Source organism: Phaethon aethereus, assembly GCF_964289735.1.
Source record: "Phaethon aethereus genome assembly, chromosome: 2".
NCBI lineage: Eukaryota > Metazoa > Chordata > Aves > Phaethontiformes > Phaethontidae > Phaethon > Phaethon aethereus.
The window spans coordinates 135,157,171-135,178,968 of record NC_138582.1 but is presented as its reverse complement, the minus strand read 5'-3'; the positions used below and the strand labels follow the sequence as shown (position 1 = coordinate 135,178,968).

Here is a 21,798-nt window from a genome sequence, read left to right as displayed (position 1 = left end):
AAAGGAGTTGCAATGGCACTTTGGGAGAGAAGGTGGTGCCTGCCATGGCCACTTCCCCATCTCATGATACAAAATACGCTATGGTACTTACAGACAAGGAGAATTACACTCCTCCTGATTTCCCCCCCGTAAATCCATCTCTGCAAGGCCTAAGAAGATAAACCCGGAGGAAGGCAGGACATGCTGATCTCCAGGGCATATCCAGCTTTCAGCCTCCTGCACTCAGCTTCAAGATGGGATGTCAGCACCAAATGCGTCAGCTTGTGCAGAGCAACACCCATCTGCTAGAGCCTGGACATGGCAAAGGTTAATTTTACACAGCCAGCAAATTACAATTGACATAATTAAAGGAGGAAAATGTCAATCCCGTCTCAGCTCCCAAGGACACTGGCAACAGGGAGAGTATGGGGATTATTCCTGACACTTGCACACCTGCTTCACTCTTGTTGTAAAATCTTCCATTGAAGAAGATACAAAAACATTTATTTTCTAATGAGGAAAGACAAAACTGTGTCAACGATACAGGTTGCATCACTCTTTGAATTTTTTTACATGCTTACCTAATCTTATAATATGCATTTACTTGCAGTTTAGGATTGTCTACAGTCTACTTCTGCTGTCAGTTATAGGAAGTGTTTTCTCCATCCTGACTTCTGCATGAGATGAAGTATGGGGAGACCTTTCCGTCTCAGCTTCACTTACGTTGAAGAATTAGGCCCCAGGCTCTGCAGATCAACTTCAGTAGCCTCCTCGAACAGGTATGTGCAGAAGAGTCCTAACAGTGCTCTTATATTCCTATATAATAGCCTCTAAGTAAAAGATATTTGTGTGGCAAGCGCTAGGCTAATTTTGGTGGTGAAACAGGCCAGGTGAATGAGCCGGACTAGCGCAGTCATCTCTGAATGACAATAAATAGTTAAATGTAGTTTGCGGTGCCGAGTTCAGTTACTGCTGCCTGCTTGGTCCTAGGACAGGTAGTGAGACAATTCAGGCCAAATATTGAAGAACAAGTTCAGTACTGGTAGGGGAATACATCATCTGCTGATATTCCCAATGCACAGTGCGGCTTATCAGCCACAAATGGCAAATTGTGGGGGATGCTTTGGATCTTGGCTCTCTTTCATGATGTGGGATGTCACTGGACAAATCTAATCATACATGAATGGAAACTTCCTTCTGTCATGCTATAGCCTGCTAGTGTGACAATCGGGTCCAGAGGGATGAGAAACAACAGGTAGGAACCTATACGTGTGTACGTATCTGTGTATAAGACACACAGAGGGAAAGCAAATTAACTTGGTTTTCTCTGTATCAAGATGAATTTGTCTGGTCTGGCAGCGGTGAGACAGGGATCCTTATTGATGCACTTATCTGATCATCCCAGCAGCTGAAGCACGTCTGAAAAGAGTCTCTAGAAAAGAACAGACACATGGTCTTTCCCTAGGGAGTTGTTGAGAAATTAGCTGTGTTTCTGCAAAGGCAAAACAAAGTGGACACAGCAGAGTGAAAGTGCAGGAGTTACAGATGAGGCTTGTGCTGCTGCAGCATTCCTTGCACCCTTGTAGCTAGGTTAAATCCACAGCCTGTGAAATCTGGTGAGCTGGCATTAGCATTCAGCCTCTTTAAGGCACAGCTTTCTAATTCAGGTGTCATGGAGCTGTGCAGTCTTACCTGCTTGAGGAGAGGGAGGAGGGTGAAGAGAAGAAATGAAAATGGGATGTGAGGAAGGAGAATGCAGAAAGGACAGGCTGGAGGAAGAATAGTAAGTTTCAGGTATAAGCTAAAGCCGTTGGAGATGATGATGTTTCCTATGAGCCTTTCTTTTCCTTAGCAGAATTAGGATGACAAAAGCCCATCTCTCAGGAAAAAGGAAATGAGAGCTCCGTTATGTTACAGAGCATTTCAGCAAAAGGTAAAAGTAGGGTCATGTTTGTAAAGCTGGACTCTTGAGTGCGAACTTGGCACTTTCAGCATCAGTACCAAAGAGCAAATGCAAACGGTACTAGATAGAATGGCTAATCTCCTCTTTTATTTTTTTCCAGCAATAAGGTCTGATTTCAGATTTACTGGAGGAATCACTTTGATTTCTTGTGAAGGCACTGTTTACCAAACCTGTTCTCAACGCAGATTTTAGACAGCATATTCTTTACAGACTAAATACTGTTCTTTTTCTGCCTTTAGCTTTTCCTGACTTTAAAAAAAAATTCACAAAGCGAGCAGAGTTTGACTTCTGCTGCTTAAGACATCTTCAGTGTACTCCACAAACACAACACCAGCTCTGCCCTTTTCAAGGGCACTTTGCCCTTGTGTAGTGCGAAACCACCCTAAGGAAGTCTCAGTCTGGGTCAGAACCTTGCAACAAACAGCTTCAAGAATAAATCACAACCATTTTCATCTCATTATTTTTTTTTATCATCCTTTAAGAAGCAAACATCTGGAACACTTGCAGTACGTTCTGCAGAGGACGTCAGTAAAGGTTAAGCAGAGCTATGTACATGGAGGACAATAAGTTTATGAGACACAGGGATGAAGGCATTACTCTCTTTCTGAACTGTCCATTATACCTCTATGTCTAAACATTAACTGCTGTTGTCTAGAGAAAAGTGGCTTAAGGTAAATGTTACGGTCTGTGATCAGCAAGCTATTGCTCAGTGTTAAATTAGATTTTCAAATATATTTCTGCACTGCAAAACTTGCAGCATCATAGTCATACAACGCCAAAAAGGATTTCTTGTCATTTGGCTAAAGGAAAGTGAGTGTTCCCCAGTAAACAGCTTCATTACTGAGTCCGCTGACAGTATGTCCAACACACAGCCCTTGTGCTGTTTGAATCGTACCTCATACATAGTTAAATACACAGTATTGCTCATTTAGCTTTCTTTTATTTGCCTGTAGTTCTAATAAGCTAAGCATTAATGATGATTTATAGAACTGCACTCACTCAGTATGAAATTTGGCACAATACTCCTTCTCTCTCAGGACAGGCAGAGCCTGGCATAAAAACAGATTTCCAGCAAATGAAGAGAAAGATGATGTTCTGTCCTACTGCATTAGGCCTAGCTAATCCCATGAGCTTTCTGAACAATATGTGGAGGTGCAGTAGATCTTCTGCTGACATTTTTCTAATGCAACTTTTAGAAGAAGTGAGCCTTGGTTCAGCTTGATGACAAGAGAACAGAGCAAAATCGATAGCACCGCTCCTGGTGCTGGGCAAAGCATTGGCTGTAATGACTGCAGAGCCTCCCCAGGTGTTTCCACTGGCACTTGACACACGCTACTCTGCTTTGGGCCCCCGCACAGCCAGTTCCCTTCAAAAGTAGAGGCTGGATCCTGCTCTGCTCAGGCTGGAGAAAGAAACAAATCAATACCCAGATCGATGTCCCCAGTCAGCCGCTGCCACTCACCTGCCTCTCCTCTCATGGAGGGGTTCGGTCAGGAGCCAAAGATGCAAAGGTCTCTTGGCCTCACTGTGTCACTCATGATCACTGCATCCTTTGGAAGGCTGCGGGACACCGCGCGCGGATTGCTAACAGGCAGGCTTGCCTGGTGAGTCACTTGGGGAAGCGGTCAGTGCTCTCTCCGTCAGAAACATTGCCCACATCTCCATGCCAGAATGTGGTACCTGGCTGTGACGCCTGACCTAGTGCTAAATGAGTAGAGGCATCCAAGCTAGTTTCTCGGCAGAAGAACTTGTTTCTCATGCAATGTTCTCCTAATGCGACTCTTACCTCTTTGATAGCAATGCTAACTCAGGAAGAATTAGTCTGGAAATCTTTACATTGTGCTGCATTTTGCCCAACCCTTAGAGGGAAGAGAAGGCTTAGGGCAAAAAAGAATAGTAGAAGCTCCCATTTCTGCTGCCACCATGGGGTATGAAAACATTTCTTCCTAAAGGAGTTTTTACTTGGTTGCTGAAACATCCTTTTAACCAGACCTCTTCCTAAGCACAAATTCAAGAAATAGAGGAAGCTGGTCAGAAATTAACATACTATCATCAAAAACCCAGTAATGTGCCTGCCCTGTGAGGCACAAGAACTTCTTTAAAACTTCATTTCCAGCTGAAATTAAACCTGTGCTTCAGATGTCCCTAGACATTTACTTATTATCAGAGGATAGAAACTTTCTATATATTTACATAGAAGCAACATTTTGGTTATTACTGAACTGTAGGTCAGTATTATTAAAAGGAACACAAACAGAGCATGGGTAGTAATTTTCCCCACTCCGTATTTCCAAAGCAACATTAATCAGAAGATGACACTATAAGACTATCAACTTCAGCAATGAAAGATGTTTCCCAGAATTGCTATTATTTTATGAGTTTGCAAATAAGGCTTAGCTCAATGAGTTATTTAGTGCTACCAGAGATACTCTTTGCTACGAAATCCCTGCAAAGAAAATGGAATCATGGGTGTTCTTTTTCTTCTACATGAGAACAAATTAAAGAAATTAAAGGATTCATAGCAGCCAGGGATCAGGTTAGGAAAGCTAAAGCCCTGATAGAATTAAATCTGGCCAGGGATGCCAAGGGCAGCAAGAAAAGCTTCTATAGGTACGTTGGTGATAAAAGGAAGACTAGGGAAAATGTGGGCCCCCTCCGGAAGAAAACAGGAGATGTAGTTACCTGGGATATGGAGAAGGCTGAGGTACTTAATTACTTTTTTGCCTCAGTCTTCACCAGCAAATGCTCAAGCCACACTGCCCAAGCCACAGAAGGCAAAGGCAGGGACTGGGAGAATGAAGAACTGCCCACTGTAGGAGAAGATCTGGTTCAAGACCATCTAAGGAACCTGAAGGTGCACAAGTCCATGGGACCTGATGAGATGCATGTGCGGGTCCTGAGGGGACTGGCGGATGAAGTTGCTAAGCCTCTATCCATCATATTTGAGAAGTCGTGGCAGTCTGGTGAAGTTCCACTGACTGGAAAAGGGGAAACATAACCCACATTTTTAAAATGTGAAAAAAGGAAGACCCAGGGAACTACAGGTCAGTCAGTCTCACTTCTGCGCCCGGCAAGATCACAGAGCAGATCCTGCTGGAAACTGTGCTAAGGCATATGGAAAATAAGGAGGTGATTGGTGACAGCCAACATGGCTTCACTAAGGGCAAATCATGCCTGACAAATTTGGTGGCCTTCTATGATGTAATTACAGTGTTGGTGGATAAGGGAAGAGTGACTGACGTCATCTACCTAGACTTTTGCAAAGCATTTGACACTATCCCACATGACATCCTTGTCTCTAAATTGGAGAAACATGGGTTTGAAGGATGAACCGCTTGGTGGATAAGGAATTGGCTGGATGATCACACCCAAAGAGTTGCGGTCAACAGCTCGATGTCCAAGTGGAGACCAGTGATAAGTGGCGTTCCTCAGGGATCGGTATTAGGACTGGATCTGTTTAACATCTTAGTCAGCAAGATGGACAGTGGGATTGAGTGCACCCTCAGCAAGTTTGTCAACAACACCAAGCTGCATGTGCAGTCGACACACTAAGGGATGAAGTGTTTCCTCACTAAGAGGAAAGGGATGCCATCCAGAGGCACCTTGACAGGCTTGAGAGGTGGGCCTGTGTGAACCTCAAGTTCAACAAGGCCAAGTGCAAGGTCCTGCACATGGGTCAGGGCAATCCCAAACACAAATAGAGGCTGGGGGAAGAATGGACTGAGAGCAGCCCTGAGGAGAAGGTCTTGGGGGTGTTGGTTGATCAGAAGCTCAATATGACCTGGTAACGTGTGCTTGCAGCCCAGAAGGCCAACTGTATCCTGAGCTGCATCAAAAGAAGTGTGACCAGCAGGTTGAGGGAGGTGATTCTTCCTCTCTACTCTGATCTGGTGAGACCCCACCTGGAGTACTGTGTTCAGCTCTGGGGCGCCCAACATAAGGACATGGACCTGTTGGAGCGAGTCCAGAGGAGAGACACAAAGATGATCAGAGGGCTGGAGCACCTCTCCTATGAATACAGGCTGAGACAGTTAGGGTTGCTCAGCCTGGAGAAGAGAAGGCTCTGGAAGACCTTATAGCAGCCTGCCAGTACCTAAAGGGGGGCTACAAGAAAGCTGGAAAGGGACTTTTTGCAAGGGCATGTAGTGATAGGACAAGGGGTAGTGGTTTTAAACTGAAAGAGGGTAAATTTAGATTAGATAAAAGGAAGAAATTCTTCACTATGGGGGTGGTGAGGCACTGGAACAGGTTGCCCAGAGAAGCTGTGGATGCCCCATTCATGGAAGTGTTCAAGGCCAGGTTGGATGGGGCTTTGAGCAACCTGGTCTAGTGGAAGGTGTCCCAGCCCATGGCAGGGGGGTTGGAACTAGATGATCTTTAAAGATCCCTTTGAAGCCAAACCATTTTACGATTCTATGATATCTTTATGAACAAATAAGACACAAGGCTCAAAACCATATGAAAGCAAGCATAATTTGCTTGGGCATTTTGGTAAGGGTGGTTTCAGCTGAGTAATTTATAATTGTTTCAGTCTGTGTATATGTCCTCCTGTTATATATGCTCTAAGTAATGATAAAATAACTACATAATTAATATGAAGCTTCTCCATAGTTTTCATTTGTTATCGCTCAGTTATTGCACAAAATGAGACCACAGGCATGTGAAAATGCTCAGCTGAAGAGCTGATCAGAGTGAAAATTAGACCCCATTCCTGCAGCTGCTGCCTGTGGAGGCACAGTGCTTCACTACTGTAATATTGGTTTTTGCTCTAAGATTACTGTTTTGAATTTTTATGGACTTTCAGCTGTATGAGTGCAAGATCTGTCAGCTTTTCAGAATGAAAAAAAGAGGCTGGTTTAAACTATTCAAAGGAGCAGAGTCTAGGGAGGGAAACAAGCTATTAGTGACTCACAGGGCAGAATGCTGGATGGGCCAAACACTCAATAAAACAGAGCTAATAACATCCTAGTCCTGCTCTGGTTCTTACTTTCTGTTTCTCCAGCATCATCTTTTTATGCCTGGGAGAATTTTCTGCAGTCTTCTTCATTTCTTACACTTTTTGTGGAAGTTCTTTGGTCCTTTTAAATTGCATTTGCTTTGCTCCTTCCTAAAGCCTTCTGCTTTCCTTGTGACTTTGTCTCCCTTCAGCGCTGTCTCCCCGGTAAATGTCATCAAGTCTGCCTCCCTAATTTCTGTGTGATCACTTCACCAGCTTTTGTTCCCCTTAACTGTCTCCAGTCCTTTTGTTCTCTTCTTCCTGAGGAATGGGAGTCTTGGGGACATTCTTTTTTCCATGAAGTCTCTTCACCTTCCTCTCAGCCCCTTCCATGCTTCTCTTACTCCTTTCCGCAACTGAATTTTCATCCTTTTATTGCAGTGCCACTGCATTTCTCCATCTAGGTGCTGGACATGGAGAATACCAACTGCCTCCACGATTTGTACTTTCTTTCCTCTCAACACCCTTGCCAAATGTGAATTTTGCAGCTGATTTTTCAGTGACTCGAGGAAACCTTGCTTTTTTTGGTGGGGCTGCAGTTCGGTCAGGGATGCCAAAGTCCACGTTCAGTAACTGGCAGCAAGGACAGATACGTGCATCCAGTGCTGGTAGGCGGCAAGAGCGAACAGCTCCTTGCATTGCACAGGCAGTTCTTTAGTGCTACAGGGTGGTCTGTAATGACTGAGGAAGAGAATACCATTTCCACAATACAAGCTTTTGTGTATATTTGTGTTGTTTAATGGCCACTATTCTTGAAAACATTGGTAGAAAATTAGATGTGAGCAACAAGGTGAATAGTTGAGACACAAACATCGTGCGTTTTTCCAGTTCCCACTGTTAACTGATGTAGTGCCCCTTTTCCTTCCCTCAAGGACTTGCTGATTTCTTGTCCCCACTCTTTTCACTGTAATGAGTTGAAGAGCAGGCTTGATTTTAGCTTGATTTTATTTACTTTCCTGCTTTCTTCTCACATTTCTTTAAACTTCATTTTTCACCCCTTTTAGTACAACAGCAACAGTGCGCAGCTCCGTTACAGAGGAGGCTATTGGCCCTGTTAGATGTGGTGACGGAAAATGAGGATGGCATGACTTCGCTGCTCGCCTGGGAGGGAAATCTGCTTTACGCCAGCTGCTCCCAGGCCTGGGCACAGCGAAGGCACGTTCTGGAGGATCAGCAGCACCTCGGGCATCGCAGCTGCTGAGAGGCTCTCCTGGTTTCCAGAACCCCCCCTGGGTAGTCTTAGCTGTGGTGAGGTGTGCTTGGTCTCTGCAGCCACCCAGAACCAGTTAGGACACGGGAACAGTCTGTCTGCCTTTCCTCTCCTTTTCCAGTCCCTGGAGGTGGAGGGAAGGCTTGTTTTACATGGTTATGTTCCCGTTCTGTCTGTCAAGTGTCTTACCTGTATGCCTTCCTGTCTGAAGAGGCATATCTGAAAACATAATTGTGGCGAGACTAGGCAGGGACATCAAAACAGCTGCCCCTCGTGCTTTTCTGCAGTTCAGATTCCTGGTCCACTTCAGATTCATGGGCCTTCTGTCTTTGCTCCCTCTGCCTTGAAGATCATGCACTCTACCCGCATCTAAATACTCTCCATTTTGCCCATCTTAGGTCCAAATTCTTTCCTCTCCCCCTGCTTTTGCACCAGTCTGCCTTTACATTGTGCCTTCCATTTATGCCTGATTTGTATCACTGTAAAACAGAAGAGAATCAAGCCTTACAATTCTAAACAAGAAACCCCCAGAGACACAACAGCATTCCTACCCACTTTGATTTTTTTCCTGTAAGTAAAAGATAATTGGAAAAGCCTAATTGAAATTGATCCTGATTTTCTGAAACATTGAATGATGCTGTCCTAAATCAAAATTATAGCAGCTATTCATGCAACATCATGGGACTGAAGAGAAAAAAAAAATTGTCAAAACAGCTAAGAAATATTAGCAATATTGTTTGGCTGACTGAGGAAACAGTAACAGTCTTCGAGCTGCAGAGTGGTATATTCTTATTCAGATAGATGGCTTGCAGAAATCCAAGAAATCTGTCCTGTTGTTCCCAAAAAGGGTAATGTCACAAAAGCTAAATCTCAGTGTTGCAGTAGCAGTGACAGCAGCCTAGGAGAGGACTCAATGCTGGCTGGATAGAAAGAGATCATCAACAAATCCAGCCAGGGCTGCAGAAAGGACTGATGAGAGTTACGTAGGTTTTGTGTATAGAGGTGAGGACGGAGGAGAAGCAGAAGGAAACAATCCAACCTTCCAGTCCCCAAACTAAGTCAAGCCTAAGCAAAACTATAAAAGCCACGAAGAAGCAAAATTTAGAATATGCTTCTTTTTCTACTATGAAGAAAAAAAAAAAGTATAAAATACAATATTTTTAGAAACATACTGGGCAACATAGTTAGCTAGGAGAAATGCCTGTGGTTTTAATTATATATGAACATTAGAATACACTAAATATTCTGCAAAAAGTCTTTCTAAAATTAAAAAATAAAAGTACAATAGCAATTCTTCATATTATTCTAAAGAACACTGCTGTAATCTTAAATGCTTTTAGACCTGCTGCCCTAAACTAGCTGTCAATGCATGCTAGTTGAAATATTCAAAAAGTTGTTGTCATTCACTGAAATATGTGCCAAAGTAGAATTTGCCTTCCTGTAAATGATAACTTTTAATGCTGTTAATGAAGTCATGTTCTGCTAATGCATTCAATATTTTTCTCAGAGCAAGAACCTCAGCTTTCTGGATTTCAGTCTATAGTTGTGGTGCCATCCTTTTTGATTTTCGTAGCTGCTTCTAAGTTGTAGAGTAGCCATTAAACTTAACAGCAATGAGAGCTTTGGAAAGATAGTAATTCTGTATGCTGGAGATGATTACCAAAGCCTTTATTACTTGAGTGCTTATAAATAGAGAAGGACTGTAATGTCTAAATCCCACAAAAGCTGATTATTTTCCTCCCGAGCTTCAGACTGGGAGAAAGAAATGTATATGAATAGTAGGAAAGGAGCTGCAAAAACAGGATTGCCGAAAACATTGTCCTGGGCTAGATATCTTTATCCAATAACCTATTTATCAGTTCTGAATTGCTAGGGACCATTACTTTAAAAAAAAAATCACTCAGTGCACGAGTCTGTAATTATTACTGTAATAATTTATATGGTGCAAACTTTTAATCTCTCATTATCTGTACATAAAGTGTGAAGCAGTGAGAGAATATAGCGCATACATGGATTTGAGATAGTAATCAATGAGCAAGCAGCAGAGCAATAGCAAGGCAAGACTTTGTTCAGAGAGAACAGAGAAACCACAACTTTTTCAGAAGGACCTGGGTGGGGTTCATCATCCATTCACTGTAGACAAGCTCTTTCCGAATATACCATTTAATGCTGGATAAATGAAGGATGAAGATTTGATCCCTCTATGACATAAATCTGGGATTCCGGGTATTGGATGTCTTTTTAACCAAAGTTGTTGCTTCAGTCATTAAACTAGCTTTTCTTGCTCTTAAGAGATTCAAAGCAACACCAGCAAAACGTTCACTTCTTTTTAATTACTGGACTGCCTCTCCTTCATCTTCCATAACACGAAATTCAAACAAGGAATACAAATACTGGCCTCTGAGCTTTTCTGAGGCAAGCTTTGATGCTGAAAAGAAACAATTCAGGAAAGGAGATACCAGCAGGAAGCAATCATCAAAGCTGAAAAACAAAAGCCCAAACCTTCAGGCCTGACATATATATACATATATACACACCAGCCTTGCAAGTCCCTATTGAGATGCTTTAATACAGTGGTCTACCCCAAACTTTCCCAGCCAATACCATGCCCAGAAGAGGTTTCTCATGTTGGTCATGGTGACAGGGAACTAAAACCAAGGCTGATTAAATCCTCCCCAATGAAGTTTGGATGTAGAAGCCAAACTTCAGGCAGACATTTGTGAGACATATGGCCACACTAATTTCTAGTTGACACCTTTAGATCTATGTGTCTTTAGGTGTCTAAAGGTATCTTTATATCTAGTTGACATCCTTTTTAAGACCTTGGATTTCCTGAGACTGGCAAGAAATAAACAGTTAAGTTCACACCTCTGGCATGCTTTGTAAACATTGCGTGGACTTGCTAGCACTTGCATTTTCTGTGATGAGACAGATTATTGGCAGGTTCACAGTCTCATATGCCCATTAAAACATAAGAGAAAACCTCTAGCATTTCTGAACTAACCAAAGTCTATTCAATACTTACAAATTGCTTGTAGCTCTATGTAATTACTACAAAGCTTGGCAGGACAGAAAAATTCCACCTACTTGCAAATTTTAAACAAATGCATATTTGCCCACAGTTAGAAATTTTGAAGCATTTAATTTTACAATTGTAAGTGGATACCACTCCTGGGAGTAGCGAGAACTCTGCTTCTATTAATCAAATAAAACTCCCCACTTAAAACTTGCAAAGAAACAGTTTCAGAGACAGGCACGAGAGTGTGTAAACTCAGACTCGTTCCACCTACTGAAATGCACATTTACTGGAAAAGATGGGCTTAGGCAACAAAAGAACAGGCCTTCCTTTAAAAGGCGGCTGCACAAAAAGGGAGAAGGTCTCCTCCTCTGTGGCTGGGAAGAAACTGTAGGCATGAACAAGTCACCGGAAAAACAGAAAGTTCCACCCCTACGGAGTACATCCACCTCTATGGAAAAGAGTTCTATGCAGCGGTCAGAGTTCACTAGCCCCTCTCTTTCCTCTTCCACCCTCCATGTGTGTGAGAGAGGGACAAGTGCCTCAGTTAAAAATAAAATAAAAATGAACAAGCTATTGTGTTCATGCAGGAACTCCCTTAAAAATAGCTTAAAACAAGCATCTGCTAGCTGAGTGTTTTAGCAATTACTACAGCCATGTATTTCTCTGGAGACATGTAGCTGTAATAACTGAAGGCAGCAAAAGCAAGCAGGATGGATCACCAGAGGATCAAACATTTCAGAATTTCATTAATATTTTCTTGTTCTAATATGAAACTCCCAAGTTAAAGATTCTGATCATGCTAGCGTAAAGCTTTTGTTTAGAATTATGCACCTGTGCTATTGAAAGATAGCTACCTCTGAAACCTCTTGATGTTGAGTGCTGTCATAAAATGTACACGTGATCTTCACTACTATTTTTAGTGAAGTTACAAGCTCTCAAATTACATTAGGTCCATAAATGAAGAGAAAGCGAACATATGATGTGCACCAATAAAGTTCTGCAGACGAAGTAATAAGAAATATAAAAAAACCTTACCCAATAATTACCCAATATTTGAAGTCCTTCAGAGACATCTTCAAGCAGCCAAAGAAATAAGAAAAAAAGCAAAGCCCTTGTGATTATATTATTTTATTCTCTTCCCATAAGGAAGGGACTGGCTGAGCCATTCAGAGACACTCTAAATTAAACCTATTAGTTCTTCTTGCAAAACAAACAAAGGAACAACCAACTAACAAACACACACACACAAAGAAGCCACTCCCCCACCCCCCTGAACGTAGAAGATCTTACAGAAAAGGAGGAGCCCAACTCTTCCAGTAAAACAAACAAGAGTGAGTGGATTGCCCAAGAAAGACCTGGAGAAATCAAAGAACTATCTAAGAAATCACTGTTCCAGAGAGCATCCTGTGTTGCTCTTTGAAGAACCAAAATCTGTAACCCTAAGGTTAGGAGGAAAGGATGTTTGGAAATTGTAACACAGTAGAAAGAAAATCACACCCACCTGGAATATCAGTGGAGACTGTCCCCCTTTTTGAGGAAATCAAATGTACCCAAGACCTGGTGGAGGTTACTGCTGCAGGAAGAGGAGCTGCAGTGAGGGGTGGCAGAGACTTTAACAGTAATGGGCAGTGGGAAGATCTGATAAAGATAACTTAAAGATAACTCTGGGTGGCAAAACATCTCTCAGCACACCAGCCCAAACTGGAAACTCCCCCAGACTGAACCCCAACATTACAGTGCACAAACTGGTAACAGTTTCTGTCTCTTCCTCCATCCCCTTTTTTAACCACAGTAGGAGTTGGCATAGACTTGGTGTGACTGGATCACAAAAAGGGGACCAAGAAAGGCTTCCTAGAGCCATAGTGAAGAAACCACCCCAGCTGCCAGGCACCAAATTGTCATGGGTGCACAACTCGTGACAGTGCTGTCTCCAGGCTGTGGTGTGAAGCCCTTGGAGGGGACTATCCCAGCTCGCCGCAGACAGTGGGAGAAGAATTTTCCCTCTCCTGCTTTCCTGGTGATAGCATCAAGTGCTATACACAGTGCTGATTTGATTGATAGGAGAAAAATAAAACAAACCGCTTTACCAATGGAATAGTTTTCTTAAAATCTTTAAATAATGAAAAAGGTTATTGGAAACCATCTGAGAGAAAAACATAAATTTGGCTAACCTGATCAGTCAGAGCATGAGGCTGCACTATCTAGAAACCGAAAACTGGTGTTAAAGAGCCAGACAGACGGCACTGTAGTAGATGTGGATTCACCGGGCTTTGGGTCTTTTTGTCTTCCCTTGTTGATGACTTGAATTTCAACTGAGTTCTGGATTGGCACAGAGCAGCTCAGAGAATAAGCATCCTCACATTAAAAAAAAAATTATCTGCCATGTAAATGTAATTTAGGCCATGCTCCCCATCAATGCATTTTATATATCCTGGCTAAGGAACAAAGGCTGTTTTTCATGCTCTCTACTGCATCACGACTCTCTCCTATGCTAGAGCCCTTCTTGTTGCCCTTTTATCTGTATTGTATTCACTGTAGCTACTGAGGATTACTGGCCTGTACTTTAACAGGTAAGATCTGAAGCTGGAGCAAAATTTAAAGCTATGCCATCAACTGCAGTGTACCCAAGCATGTTGCCTAAGTGGGGACATTAAGCTCTAGTGTTACAGAAGGATCAGAGTTTACAGCCCTGCAAAACATCATTTGATACATCCACTGAGTAAACATCACACTATTTCTCAGCTGGCTGATTTGCTAATGTAGAATATATATCACTAAAATCAGTGGAAATGAAGTACAGACTGCTGGAGCCGGCAGCCTCAATTGGACAACTTCAGAGAGCAGAAGCAAAATTAAAGGCATCCAACCGAAGGGATATTCACTGAACGAACACACAGAGTTGCCAAACCTTCAGCTGAAGGTAGGCAAGTTTGGTTTTTATCGCTTTTGGGTTTCCACTGCTTTTCCTTTCATACTGCAATACTTGGCTCAATAGGTTAAAGCACAGGCACAGTCTTTGTAACTGTCAAACATGTAATGAGAATAAGCAATATTTCACCCTGTACTAACCTTGTTTCATTTCTTTTCATTTCTGCTTTTTTTCCCCTTTCTTTGCCTCATTTGTGTCATCTTGATTTCTATCCTGTGACCCTGTTCATTTGTAGAAGTCTATGTTCTTGATAGATTTTCTGATCTTTCAACTGCAAAGCTTTCCCTTTGGCTTGCTTCTTTCTGTGGGGAGTTTTTTCTGATGTGTCATTGCATGCTGGTACAGAGAGATGTCACCTTTCTGAGAATTCAGAGTGACAGAAAACAAACATATGAGCTAATTTTTTAATGTCTGATCACACTGTTCCTGATAGAGTTAGGCATTGAAAAACAAGCTTAACTTCCAACATATACATAGACCATGGATTGACAGGAAGAAAGGCAACATGGTCTTTTGAAGAGTTGCAAAGTGTTTATATTCGGGCATGTGCCGGAAAAGCCAGTGATAGTTAAACTAAAACTGATATCCCCATGAGAAATATCCCAGCTAAGTAAAATTCTGACTCAATGTTACAAATGTTAGTTTTCCTAGGACCTTAAAAAGTAATGATGCTAGCATATAGTTATACTTGTATTATAAAACTTATCATGGTTTTCAGAGTAATTTGAATCTATCATCAAACACCATACATAAAACAGTACTAAAACCAGAATTAAGGTGTGTTTTTACTAACAAAGGTCATCATGTTCCTACCTAACTGCTAGTGGAGAGACTATATTACAATCTGTATATCCATTTCAAGCATAATACTTCAACTGATGATATCAATGTGGGCTCCACAGTAGGAACAAAGCCAGAGTATGCATTAGAGATTGCCACTCTTGATTAAGATTCTTTGAGTAGTCAGAAAGGAACATTTTGCTTTCTAACTGAATCTTTTACCATGTGAATAGGTTGAAATTTAATACAGGCTATTTCAAACTTGAGGTAGCCTGATGAAATACGAAACATGAATCAGTTTAAGTATTCAGAAGACCCTATACTTATTGCAGACATCTCAATGCATTCAGCTGTACCGATCACCTCCAGCGCTCTTTGCTGAGCACTTATAGTAAAACTGCTTTTTGTACAAATTATCTTCGTCTTTCAAACTGTCAGAGGTTTGTTCAAAGCTACCTTCGAGTGCATGTTACGGTTTCTTCTGCGGCTTTTCAGTACCTTGGCTCCCCCTCCTGTTCATTTGGTGTAAGCAATAAACTGAGCAAATAGGGCCAGGGACAGAAGTTGCTCAGCACTTCTCAGGATTGCTTTTTGGAAGCATGTTTCTGAGGCTCACAAGAAAAGACTGTTTCTCAGCTATCCATGTGAAGGACACCATCCTTGTTCAATACATAAGAATAGCTGGGTCCAAAACAGTGGTGTATACCCAATGACATTATATTTCATTATTTTGTGAGGGATAGTTAAAAAATGAAGCCTTTTCAGCAAATTAAAAAAAAATTAACAATGAAAAAGGCAATGAAAGAAGAATTTTTCAAGTAAAGCCATTACCTGAAAACTTTAACAAACAGTCCACGACAGACTAAAGAGATGTGTAAATTAAAGAATACATTTGAATAGTAAAGTACAAGAAGCTGCCTGCAGTTCGGCCAATACAAAGGAAGTATAAATTGTAACAATAACTCATAAAATAAGAAGAGAATGAGTGATAATTTGTGCATGAAAATTAAAATAATTCACTAGGGCAAAAATCTGTGGAATTGAAAATGTGATACCTTTTCTTTAAAAATAACACTGGAAGAACTCCACAGCTAATATCAATAGCAGGTAAACTGACAAAATAAATGGAAATAAAATGACAGAGTGCTATAGGAAACATGGTAAGATATGAAGTCTGATTCCCATTTCTCTCTGGGCTCCAAACAATGAATCAGCAGTGGAAGGAAAATGCAAGAAATGCTTTCAGGGGAAGGCTGGTTACAGTCAGTGTAGGCACATTCCTGCAATGAAACCTGGGTCAGAGCACCAGATTCTTGAGGCTACCAGTGATATGTAGGTGACACCAACTATGTTTTTAAAATTCAGTGTATGTGGTGCACTTTTCCTACTTGTCTGTAAGGATTACACATCAGGGAGTTCACATCATCATGCTGCATGTCACAGTAAAAAAACCCGCCCACTCCTGAGACATTGTGCAGGTAAAAGCCACATTAAACTCTACCTGCTTTAGTTAGCTCTATTAAAAATATAGAATTAAAACAGATCAATAAAAAGCAATGTCACATAGATTAAGAACCATCAAACATCTTAAAAAGAAATTGTCACCAGACAGTCATGACTTAATAGGGACATCAGCAGTGAATTTCTGCAGATTATTTTAAGGATGAGAATACTACTTAATGTTTCTGTCAACAGCTTTTGAGTGCTTATGACCAAAAGACTGGCAGTGTGGTAAGACAGGGAGAGCACAGCCTTACATACAAAAATATGTTTTAACACGTGGAGAATGAGGAAGGGGAAAATGCATCTGGAGAGTGGGTGATCCTGAAAGGAACAAGGCAGGGGCTCACGTTGCCTGAGCAAGCTGCAGTGAACAGCATTAATGAGATGTAAAACCAGCAGAGTAATGACTTCTGATCTCCACTGCCAGGTTTATTTTATCCAAGACTGTTGAAAGCTAAATGCATAAACAACTTGGAAAGAACACACCTTCTTCCCTGCTCCAAGGTACGCGTTTTGAACACTATGTCATAGTTAGCTCCCTCTTTGCTCATTTTCTTTCTGGCTCTCCTTTTGCATAATGCCAGCTCCAACAGAGGTACAGAGCACCTTCTTCCCTGCGCACACACTGGGTTTGGTGGTTAATGCAGCCTTCTGGAAACTCAGGGATGTGAATCTGTATCCTGTCACAGAAGCAAACGTCATCCACATCTCTTACCTCCTGTAAGACCTCTAACCAGAAAGTAATTATTCAAAAGGTGACCATCATTATTTTCTGTATTTCAGACCAAAAGAACGATCCTGGAAAAAGACATGCAAGTACTTACATGCAAGCTCTGAATCATGAATAGATGGTGCTAATTACCTGGAACCCTGACTCAGCCACTACAGCGCTGGGAAGGGACAGGATTTCACACCCTTCCCCAGGGTTAATGTTTCCTACCGCTAATTCTGGGCTGCTCCCCTCCCAGAATAACCTGGTTTTCAGGACACCAATTTGAAATGGTTCAACTCATCCTATATGCAGTAACACTGAGACTTCTGTTGGCTTTGGCCCTGGAAAAGCTTTTAGTATATTTTCTAGGTAAAGGCAAATGATGAGGCTTACTACAGAGGTAAATGTGTGCACTTTAATGACCTTTGATATACCTGAGAGACTATAACATCTAATAGTTCTTAACTATTAGCTGTTTAATTTCTGTAACAGAAGTACAATGTATCACACTTGTTTTGGATCACTGATACTATATTTTATACAAAAAAAGGGAAGCATTGTACAAAGATACACAAGACTAGTTCTATTAAAATGAACATATCTAACTGAAGTGATAATTGCATGGACGGCTACGAATGGGACTTTCACAAATTTTGCTGTTTGTACAGCAATTACACTTGAATTGTTAAGACTAAATAAAAAAGAACTTCTATATCATTGTATTTCACTGGGATGAATAAATAATGACTTCTAGAATTTTAAGAGTATCCTACCTATTTCATTTTGGTTTTGAAAAGTCATATTGTGAAAAAGCGTACTTTTGAATTTTACCTTTTTTTCCAGTCATTATTGACATTGACAGTCTTCATGCGTTTGCATAACTACATGTGAAAATATTCCAAGATCAGTTTTAAAGGCATGCCCCAGCAAACCTGTAAACTCATAGCCAAGAACTCCAGGATGGTGGAGTGTTTGGCAATGGTACCTCAATTTCCTAATTTGGAACTGCAAAGGAAATACTAAACGTCTAGACTGATACCACTATCAGAAAGAAAAACACTGAACTTGCTACTTCATAAAACAAAGGCAAACCCCACTTCTCCTACTTTAGAACTAGAAGTCAAAGAACTAAAGCTTGATTCCACAACCAATCAGGACACCTCCCTCCCACCCTCCAAAAAACCCACTCAGGCACTTGCGTTAACACTTATCTCGACAAGCGATAATCTAACCTTCTTCTGTTTCAATACTCTTCACTGATCCACTAGTAGAAATACTATTGCGTTTATCCAATGGTAAATGGCTGCTAGTTATCTACTACAACAAATTTTACAAACTGTTGCTGTCTAAAGCTCTAGAGATAAAGATGGAATTTTAAAGGTCAGAAGGGTCTTTTCCCTGAAACATAAACAAGGATGCATCCCCAGCCTAGAATTGAAAAGTTCAGTTTTCTCCATGTTCTGCGGTATGTATAAGCTGCCCTTGTCTTTGTACCAAGGTCTCTGAGGTACACAGAACAAGCAAAGCTAAATTGCATCCCCTGCTTACTTTGGACAAAGCATCACTCTGCTTTTTCCTGAAGGTTTTGTGATGATGGATAACTTACTTTTTGTAAATTGTCACCGATGCAGAACTAAATGCCACCTTACTGCAAAATCCTCTTCTCTGTTTCTTCTCCACCTCAACGAGGGAAAAGCAGCAGCTTGGAGATCACAGTTTTTTGCCATCTCATAAAGGTGCTGACAGAACAGAAAGCGTCACAACTCTCTCCATGCAATCCACCATAATAACTTCAGAAGACTGCAGAGCTTGCAAGGTTACATTCTGTATCTATGACCATCCTTATCAGGATTTTGACACAGTGAAAGCTAAGCTCTGCACAGCCATAAAGATGCTACGATGAACATTGTTTCTGAAAATGACAACAGTCATTAACTACAACTTCAAGGCATCTCTTAACAAGCTTTTAGTAAAGAAGCTGCCATTGGTTAATATTAAGTCTGCCTTGCCATTTGCAGGAAATGCTGCTTGCACATTTAGTTTGAAAAAAGTCATAAAGCATACAGTAGCAACCATTGAGACAACTTGTTAGCAATCTTAATTCTTTTCGCTCATTAATTCTGAGTAACAGGCCTTTGCAACTCAGTCATTAAACACACTATTCTACTCAACCCAAACAATCCTACAGCACAGCTACCGCTTTCAAGCTACTTTGAGTTTTCTCCTGCCCACTCAGGGATCACAGCAAAAGTAGCAAAAGTGCTGCTAAAGAGAACACTGGCAGAAGGGCTTAGCTTTGCTAGTTCTAGTCCAAAATACTTTCTAGCTTCACCACACTTGTTAAGTACTTTTCACACCAACTCCATTAGCATTTACTTTTTTCCATGCTGAGCTTTTGCTTGCCTTGTTTCCTAATGATGTAAAGCTGGACTCAAAACTTTTCTCTACATTCCCCCTGTTTTTCACTTAATTTCAGACACATACAGCAAACAAGACTTTTTATTTTTTTTTAATTTACAGTATTGATTGCTCTGAATTATGCCTTACTGTTGGTACACAGTAAATACATTCATCTGAACAATTCACTTAGTATGAAAAAAAAATGCAGTTAAAACATTAAAAATACCGCTTTACACTGTGCGAAACAGAACCTTGAGAAGTAACGACATTGGCTACAGCCAGGCACAGAGGAAGACTGTCTCCTTTTAGTCTACCAGTGCATTCATTCCTGTACCCCTTCATCTGAAATTGCCTGTAATAGTAGAGTTTAGGCGAGTGCTTCTGCTGAGTTAAGATTTAATTTAATAACTCTCAGATTGGTCTTTAGCACTTGTATTTCTAGAACAAGATGTTTTTCTGTTCTATTCATTACACCAAGAATGGCTGTTTTCAGAAGATTTACTGAAAAAAGGGTTTCAGTAACATTTACAAAACTGAAGATGTTTCTGAAGGGGAGTTGTAGTCTACCAGTGCATGCAGCTGTCAAAGTCTGGATAAATTGGGTAACATGCTTCCCCTAGATAAAAGTGGCTGGGCACAACTGCCGTTTCACGAATAGTACTTAAGTCAGATGAAATGCATTCTTATTGCAAGCTTTAGACAGATTAATACATACCACAACACCTAGCACTGATTAAATTTAGAAAAATATTATCTTGAGGGGTTTTTTTTTAGCCTTTGTTGTTTTGGTTTTTTTTTTTTTAAATCTTTAAAAGTAATGTAACAGAAGATGCATGGTGGAAGATGCCAAAAACCACCCTGCTTTTTAATCTGGAAGAGTTGGGCTGTCAAAGCTATTATGCTATTGACAATTACTTATTTGATTACTTACAGAATTTTTTTTTTTTTTTAAACAATGAAGAGGCAGGAAATGCTTATTTATTTTTTTTAATTCTATGATCAAGAATGACTGAACATTATAGTCATTTAAATCAACCCAATAACATAGTTTCCATTAAGTTAATGGCTGCCAAACAAGCGTGTACTCCAGTGACCCACCGTGAGCAACGTTATCTGATGGGTGAGACAGATTTTAAGGTTAAACACAGTACATGTAAAAATAGAAAGTTTAAAAACCAATCTCATCACAGACATTTCCATTGCCATCTCCTTTGTGAAATAAATAAGGCAGCAGATAACTTTTACTTTGAAGTGGCATCTTTGAGGTATGCTATTAAGTCTGCTCTCTCAGACTTCTTCTTAATACCCGCAAAAATCATCTTTGTTCCTGGGATATACTTCTTTGGATTTTCCAAATACTCCATCAGAGTATCCTCACCCCAGGTGATACCTAGAGAGAAGAAAAAAGATAATTAGTGACTTCAAAATAACAAATATATTTATATTATTGTCCTCCATATTATTTTACTTTTTGGCAGATTTCAGTACTTCTAGAACTATCACCAAGAACTGAGTATTTTTGTCCCTAGTAAGTCATAAAAACAGTTTTAAGTTTACCTTTATTCTTATTAGCATCCGTGTAAGAAAAGCCCTCAGCCTGTCCAGTCTTGCGTCCAAACAGGCCATTCAGGTTGGGTCCAGTCTTGTGCTTGCCTCCCTTTTCAACTGTATGGCACTGGGAACATTTCTGCACAAAGATCTTCTTGCCCTTCTCAATATCTCCCATTTTCAGTACTAGACCAAGAATACACACAGAGGTCAGTATTGCAATTTCAAGGTCATCTATTCAACAGAAACTTTAAAAGCACCCTGTTCGTTTACAAAACCGCATTAGCAGCCCATCAGTGCAGCAATTCTCCAGCACAGTTTCTATTCACAAACTATAGCTCCTGGGTTTGAAGATTAGCACAGAATCATTAGACTATGTAAAAGGTATCAAGGTGATAAACATGCCTGAAGAGCAGGAAAAACCTTCCCGCAGCCAAAGTAATTGCCCCACAGCATTTACTAACAGTACAGAAATAATTTTTGAAGAGTAAATTGAACACGACTTTCACATACAGCTTCTATATCTGTAACAGGAAAGTTTCCCAGCCATGAATAATGTAGTGTAAAGGGACGGACCTGTTTGCGTGTTTTACCTTCCCAGCCGGAGAAGCGCAGCAGCACACCGCCTTGGAAGGAGCCGAGGGCGGCAGGCACGAAGCTGGCCCGCTCCCCTCTTGCCACGAGCCGGGAGGCCTCCCGAGCACCCGCCAGCGGCAACGCAATTCGCACGCGGTGTGGCGAGAGCACTCAAGGACAACC

At 41.1% G+C, this 21,798-nt stretch overlaps 1 protein-coding gene across 1 annotated transcript; it reads right to left on the bottom strand.

Moving 5' to 3' along the window:
- Positions 1-19,820: 19,820 nt before the first annotated feature.
- CYCS (cytochrome c, somatic) lies at positions 19,821-21,220 on the bottom strand. The gene is made up of 2 exons (XM_082015296.1): positions 21,049-21,220; positions 19,821-20,881 (listed from the first exon to the last, which is right to left on the bottom strand). Exons 1-2 carry the CDS (start codon positions 21,215-21,217, stop codon positions 20,733-20,735), a joined length of 318 nt encoding a protein of 105 aa, XP_081871422.1. The 5' UTR covers positions 21,218-21,220; the 3' UTR covers positions 19,821-20,732.
- Positions 21,221-21,798: the final 578 nt, after the last annotated feature.

Bases quoted from the DNA above. Each gene is read 5' to 3' on its own strand.
- CYCS (XM_082015296.1), bottom strand. From the start codon at position 21,217: ATGGGAGATATTGAGAAGGGCAAGAAGATCTTTGTGCAGAAATGTTCC. The intron at 20,882-21,048 runs GTAAACTTAAAA...TCTTCTCTCTAG, and splicing joins GGATGCTAATAAGAATAAAG to GTATCACCTGGGGTGAGGAT.